The 6,883-nt window shown below is 42.8% G+C and overlaps 1 protein-coding gene across 1 annotated transcript; it reads right to left on the bottom strand.

Annotated features, from left to right (window-relative positions):
• Positions 1 to 2,875: 2,875 nt before the first annotated feature.
• Positions 2,876 to 5,494, bottom strand: LOC125179173 (uncharacterized protein DDB_G0287625-like). Its single transcript, XM_047884551.1, has 2 exons — positions 5,053 to 5,494; positions 2,876 to 3,105 (listed from the first exon to the last, which is right to left on the bottom strand). Exons 1-2 carry the CDS (start codon positions 5,492 to 5,494, stop codon positions 2,876 to 2,878), a joined length of 672 nt encoding a protein of 223 aa, XP_047740507.1.
• Between the last annotated feature and the right edge of the window lie 1,389 nt (positions 5,495 to 6,883).

Genomic DNA, 6,883 nt, shown 5'->3' with positions numbered 1-6,883 from the left:
TCAACGAAAGATAGTTAAAATTATATGACGAGAAAACGTCAACGGAACCTAAAAATCCATCGATTTAGGACTTCAAGAAGATAAGAACTTTACGCGTTATTAGCTAATGTCTACGTTTATAAATATTAAACTACTCATTTGACTTATTGATTTCCAAATAATTCAGCCATTGATGTACTGAGAGGACCGTTGCTTTCACCAGGTTCACCTCAATGCCTGACCTTGTCTTGAGGCGTCGGTGCCCGCATTGTTTTGAAATTATTCATGTTTTGTTAATGCCACTGCAGGCGCTCGAGGTTACCTCTGGTCACTGAACTCATCGGCATGCACCCGCGTCCGACATGGAGCGGATACTCTTGACACTGACAAATTAAATACTTGGAATGTTTATCTTATCGTCAGCATAACGTCAGCTGTGCGCTGTACCTTCCACAGCATAACGTCAGCTGTGCGCTGTACCTTCCACAGCATAACATCAGCTGTGCGCTGTACCTCGCACCCATCATTTTTGGTTGCTGTGTAAAGACCTTGTTAGAAACGTTATCATTTGTGTATTTCACATTTTTAATCAGCTATCCTATAATCAGCTAGTGAACATTCTCGTACAAATTTATCAGAAAACTTTAATTGGGCAAAATAACTCTCCGACAACATGTTGCTTCGCACGACTTTGAATGAAAGCCTTAGGCTTTCGGCAACAGCATCGTGCATCAGTTGGCCCAAATGATGGCGGATGAACGATAATCAGAGGCGGCGATCCATCGTGGCCTGGGACTGCTACGTCCGAAACAAATACCAGGATTACCAAGATTACGAATACGAATAAAAGCCTTCGGCTCGTGACGCGGTTTCTCCAACGTTCTTGCTCGTTTCCATGCAGTTACAGAAGTTCGATTCGGCCGTAAACTGGCGCAGTTCCGGCGGTGTTCCGGAGCGCATCCTGTTTGCCGGCTTGTGGTGCAGTGGTGATGTAGTGATGAGCGCCGGATGGTGTAGCGATAGCCCAGCGGTGATGGAGCGATGGCGCAGTGGTTATGCAGTAGTGATGGTATGATGGCGAAGTGGTGATGGAGCGATGGCCCAGTGGTTATGCAGTAGTGATGGTATATGATGGCGAAGTGGTGATGGAATGATGGCGCTGTGGTTATGGAGCGATGGCCCAGTGGTTATACAGTGGTGATGGTATGATGGCGAAGTGGTGATGGAACGATGACCCAGTGGTTATACAGTGGTGATGGAATGATGGCGCAGTGGTGATGGAATGATGGCGCTGTGGTGATGGAGCGATGGCCCAGTGGTTATAGTGGTGATGGTATGATGGCGAAGTGGTGATAGAACGATGTTAGGCAAAACTAAGGGAAACGAGCCTATCGAAATGAATTTGAGAGCAGATAAAAGACGAATCTAATAATTGCTGGAAAAATGTCTCCTTTAATGAAAAGTCGCAGGATGGTAAAAAAATGTCTACAACTCTTATAATTTGCTCAGTGCTGCCTCTGAATTGTTGTAGCGACTCCTCTTTAACGCGCGTGAAAAGGCAAAGAAATCGCCACTCTCTCCCTCGTTTTTCCAACCCGTATATGGTATTCTTAATAATCAAAAAATATTCACGAATGGATATGGTTAAATGGAATGGTTAAAAGAATGGTTATGAAAGGCACAATACAGCTCGGAAGTTAGAAAAAAAATTTGATCGATGCGGTAAAAGGTCAAGAGACAAAAATTTCGCGAAGCGTTGCAAAAAGTATGCCGAGCTGGTGCAAATTATTGCCACACATTTTATATAAAATGAAATTTTAATTACTTACGAAAGATCTTGCAAGAAAGCAAATATAAATTCAAAGTTATCAAAGATCACGAAGGATCGATCATTGCGGGCTTATTCTTTACTCGGGTCTTACCTGAAATACTAAAATATCCTTCGGTGAACGGCGGTAATGAGCTAGTTCCTTGAGCTGGTCGCCACACCCTAACAGAGGTATAGGTTGCCGGGACGCAAGGAGTGGTCGGAGCCGAAGTATAGGAACCATGGGCCAGACTGGATAATCGTAGTACTGACGACTCCAAAATTTTCGTACAGGCGCTCCCGTCTGCGGATCCTGACCATCGTCCTGCGAGGCTTCCATGAGGTTAAAGCTTTATACTTAATATTACCTACAAAGGTAAACCGCGGCCGAAGATTTTTCATATACTGATCCGTGCAGCAACACTTACTGTTCAGAATTAGCTATAATAATATAAAGCTATAATTTTTCGCATTCAAAGAAACATAAATTTTTGAACATATTTTTAATTTATTATCGTCACAAGTGATAATATTTTCACAGGAAAATAAAAAAAAATCAGAAAATTATTCTCGACATTAACGTGATTGAGCGATGACGCAGTGGCGAGCGCTGGGTGATGAGGCGATGGCGCAGTGCATGGTTGATGTTTAAACATGCACCATTACAAACATGAACTTTGAATATTTATAGACCTAAGCTTTAATTAATGCAATTAAGCCAATATAAAGCCAACAAAACTCAAGAATGCACTGAACACAAATAATGTTCTTAAAAATAAGAGTATAACTCCAACTTATCTTCGTCTGCACGAGTTCAAAATAAAAAATACTTAAACTTAAATTTAATACTTAAAACTTAAACACTTAAGACGAAGAATGCATTCATCATGACAGCGAGTTCGTCGCATTCAAGTCATCGCAACTTATGCAGGCCTTTTTCCTGGGCTCTACGAAACGAAAATGCATTTAACGGAATAACTTGGCTAGTCAATATAACCTACACTAGTCTTCTCTATCGAGACCGTGGCTCATAATTGCCTTAGTTATTGCAAAGTCAGCGGCAGCGACGCGAGTGTCCCTTGCCATCCATTATGCAGCAGCGACCGCGCTGTCGAGCTCGTCTTCGGTGCCACCACTTGACGGGCGCGCTTGATGAGACTGCGTGGCGAGGGGACTTGACTTGATGTGACTGTGCGTGGCGAGGGGACTTGACTTGATGTGACTGTGCGTGGCGAGGGGACTTGACTTGGTGTGACAGTGTGTGGCAAGAGGACTTGACTGGATGTGAATGCGTTGCGAGGGGACTTGACTGGATGTGACTGCGTGGCGAGGGGACTTGACTTAGTGGGACTGTGCGTGGTGAAGGGGCTAGGGGACTTGACTTAGTGTGACTGTTCATGATGTGGGAACTTGACTTGATGTGACTATGACGAGTAGACTTGACTGTACCTTGATGTGACTAAGACGAGTAGATTTGACTTGATGCGACTAAACATAAAGTCGAGGGACCGTCCGATTACTGCCCACCACCCACAGCAAGTAGCTATAGCAACAGCATTTTTGCATCAGATGACTTAAATGAAGGAAGATGCACGATGTTCACATTCAACATTACATCCTGACTCCGGTGGTTGGGTGACCTGCCTAATCGACGGCTATGAGACTGTGGATGACGAAGGTTGCGCATCAGAGTGACCACGGACGAGGACGGTTTACACTTGACATAAGAACATAAGGTATAGCGGCGAGATGTAGTGTGATGCATTACATCGTCTGTGGGAGGTATAGCGGCGAGTGATATTTCGTGTTGTCTCTTTAATTCAGCTTTACATGCCAGCAAAGATATTAAAATTAAAAGAAAAGAACACAGGCCGTGCATTAGCAATTGTCGAGTTTCTAACTGACGAAAAACTGAAATAAATTATTTAAATTATGTGAGTATTCTGTAGACGCAATACTGAAATAAAATACCGTCACATGAGGCAATGGAAACGCGCAAGACGCGAGAAATAGTCGTGCGCAAGACGCGCCTATATACATCGCTTGAGCTCTCAGGTCGGCTTTGTTGAGCTAACTTGGCGCTCCCTGAGTATGTCTAACAATTAGAAACTAATTGAAACTCTAGGCTTGAAGTCGATCAATTAAAACTTGCTTAACTTCAGTAGGCTCAAGTTGGGCACTAAATATTTCGTGATGGCATCTTCTCAGACGGCAGCGTAAAATTTATTGAATGTTGTTTGTCTGTTTCAAGTAAACCGCGTTGTGGGAAGTTTATTTGGGAATAACGTCATTTAAATCTCCTCCTGGCGACATTACCTCTGAACGGTATAGGCATGCAACGCTGGCGACATTACCTCTGTACGGTATTGGCATGCAACGCTGGTGGCGTTGCCTCTGTACAGTATTGGCATGCAACGCTGGTGGCGTTGCCTCTGTACAGTATTGGCATGCAACGCTGTACAGAGGCACGCATTCTAATATAGTATTCATTACCTACTTCGTCATCACAGTTTCATGAATATAGTAGCATTAGAACCCATTGGTCGTCGTAAGAAAAGTTCCGGGTGCTCGACTTTTGTGTCCTACTTACAATTTCTGTTTGAGCAATGTTCTTCCAGTTAGAAGCCTTGATTCCTGAAATGTTTCATTATGTAGGCACATGAGCAATCATCATGCACACTCACACATCATGCTCATGCACACACAATCGTGCGCATTTATCCATCTAATACGGATACCATCCTTGCACCACATATCATCCATTCCTTGTGAACAAATGCATCGGTGAGCAAATAAAGTGTCATCATAACGCAATCTTGGTTAGCCACTACAATGCCCCCATCCATGCAATTCATGCTCGGCGGTTGAGTAGTTTGCGGCAAGACGTGTGTTATTTGTGGCATTTGTTCGCCGCGGTCATTGGGGTCTCCACAAATGGCTAAGCTCTGTCAGTCCTGTCATGCCTATCCGCTGATACTCAACCCGTCCTATGTCACTGACCGCACCCACCGTCACGCTGCCTATAGGGAACGGCTGCCGTATTATCTTCATGTCCCGCATTCTTGTTGTGAAGGCTGCCGTATTATCTTCATGTCCCGTATTCATGTTGTGAAGGCTCCGTATTTCCTTGTTCCGTATGTTCGGTTCTCTGTGCTGAATCTAATGAGGCTGTTCCCTGCGCTTTTGTTGATGCTGCTCCCTTAAAATAACGCTGTTCCCGGTACTATAACTGGCATTTTTACTTGTGCTGTAATTGACATTGTTACCCGTGCTGTTATCGACGTTACCGGTGCTTTTATCGACGCTGTTACCGGTGCTGTTATTGAAGCGGTTACCGGTGCTGTTATTGACGCTGTTACCGGTACTGTTATTGACGCTGTTACCTGTGCTGTTATTGACGTTGTTACCGGTGCCGTTATTGGCATTACCGGTGCTGTTATTGACATTACCGGTGCTGTTATCGACATTGTTACCGGTGCTGTTATTGACGTTACCGGTGCTGTTATTGACATTGTTACCGGTGCTGTTATTGACATTACCGGTGCTGTTATTGACATCACCGGTGCTGTTATTCGTCAGATCGTCGGCGCGGCCGCCAATTTCCTCGTCATCTCCTGCGCCGCTGCGGGGCTCCCAGCGCCGCGCTCTCACTCTTCTCCCGCTCTCTTTCATCGGTCCTTGCTCTTTTTCTTCGTATCCTATGGCCATACTTTCAAAATTCATTAAGTGAACGTATGTACTTACGCTCTATTTTCTTGTCTATGATTTGTGGATTTTGCTTGAAAGGTCGTCAATGATTGGCTGATGAACTTATGATCTCTTAACTTTTTTAAAAGTATAGGCCCTATTCGCTTCCACTTCATCTATTCGCTTCTGTTGCATGACTTCCGCTCATTACCATCGGCTCCCACTCTTTTTCCCCACATCACATTCCTACCACTTTCCAAATTCACTTTTGCCAGCTTCCGCTCTATTCCATCTTCTACCACTTTCTTCAACCGAGTATCACTTATTTTTTTGCTTACTTTACCTTAAACCCATGCATTTTTATGCTATTTTTAAAAGCTTTCTTCGACGTACGCTTCATAATAATGACTTCGTTGCATGGGATCATGTAACCGATAATTGTGAATTAAAATGAAATTTTTCACATTCAAATCGTCCGTGCTAGTTTCTTTTATTTCCTGTAAACATTCCAACCTAATTAACATAATTAAACACCGCACGACTCTGCAGTTCATTCCGACGTGAGCGTTCCTCCTTTTGTCTCTCATAAAACTTCATTGTTTGAATTATTTTCATTTTGTGCTCCTCACGCGGAAACTTGAATGGCAGTTTTCGTAAGTATTATTTTTTCGTTAACTAGTTTTCGTAAGTATTATTTTTTCGTTAACTATTTGTGTGTGTAATTATGTTATCGTAAATATCGTAGAATGCGGTAAAATATTAGTTTAGCTATCGATTAACATTGTATCATTTAATGTAGATTGCATGTAATACTGTAACATATTGCATTAAACATCGTGTAATGCAGTAACATATTACCGCAAATATCGTCTAATGCAGTAACATATTACCGCAAACATCGTGTAATGCAGTAACATATTACCGCAAATATCGTTTAATGCAGTAGTAACATATTACCGCAAATATTATACCGCAAATATCCTCCATATATATATCCTCCATATTATATTACCGCAAATATCCTCCATCACGCAGCAGATTTCTCAATTTTGGAAGCAATTTGGAATTCGTGTTCCCGCGATGGATTCGATGCCGCAGCTGTAAAATCTTGCATGTTTTTAAATTCACGCCGTGATCGGTTTAACGGGAATGGCTCTCAAGGTCTGGACGGTTATGGCCTGTTATTTGATTTAGCTTCTTCATGTCTGCTATGCAATATTTCATGCTATATGCAGAAGTCTTCCCGTCTATATAGTTTAGTAGAAGTTAGACGTTTGTTTTCCAATGGCAAACATCTTCATCCGTTGTTTATCACGGCGTTATTTATGATTCGTTGCGTATTATTGCCCGTTTTTTTAACCGTGTTTGTATCACAAGGTATTTCATCTTGCAATGTTCATAGCGCTCTTC

Source organism: Hyalella azteca, unplaced genomic scaffold (assembly GCF_000764305.2).
Source record: "Hyalella azteca isolate HAZT.00-mixed unplaced genomic scaffold, Hazt_2.0.2 contig15573, whole genome shotgun sequence".
Lineage (NCBI taxonomy): Eukaryota > Metazoa > Arthropoda > Malacostraca > Amphipoda > Hyalellidae > Hyalella > Hyalella azteca.
This window is presented reverse-complemented; position numbering and strand designations above follow the sequence as displayed.

Bases quoted from the DNA above. Each gene is read 5' to 3' on its own strand.
- LOC125179173 (XM_047884551.1), bottom strand. From the start codon at position 5,494: ATGGCCATAGGATACGAAGAAAAAGAGCAAGGACCGATGAAAGAGAGC. The intron at 3,106-5,052 runs GTAACAATGTCA...CTCGCCACGCAG, and splicing joins TAACGTCGATAACAGCACGG to TCACATCCAGTCAAGTCCCC.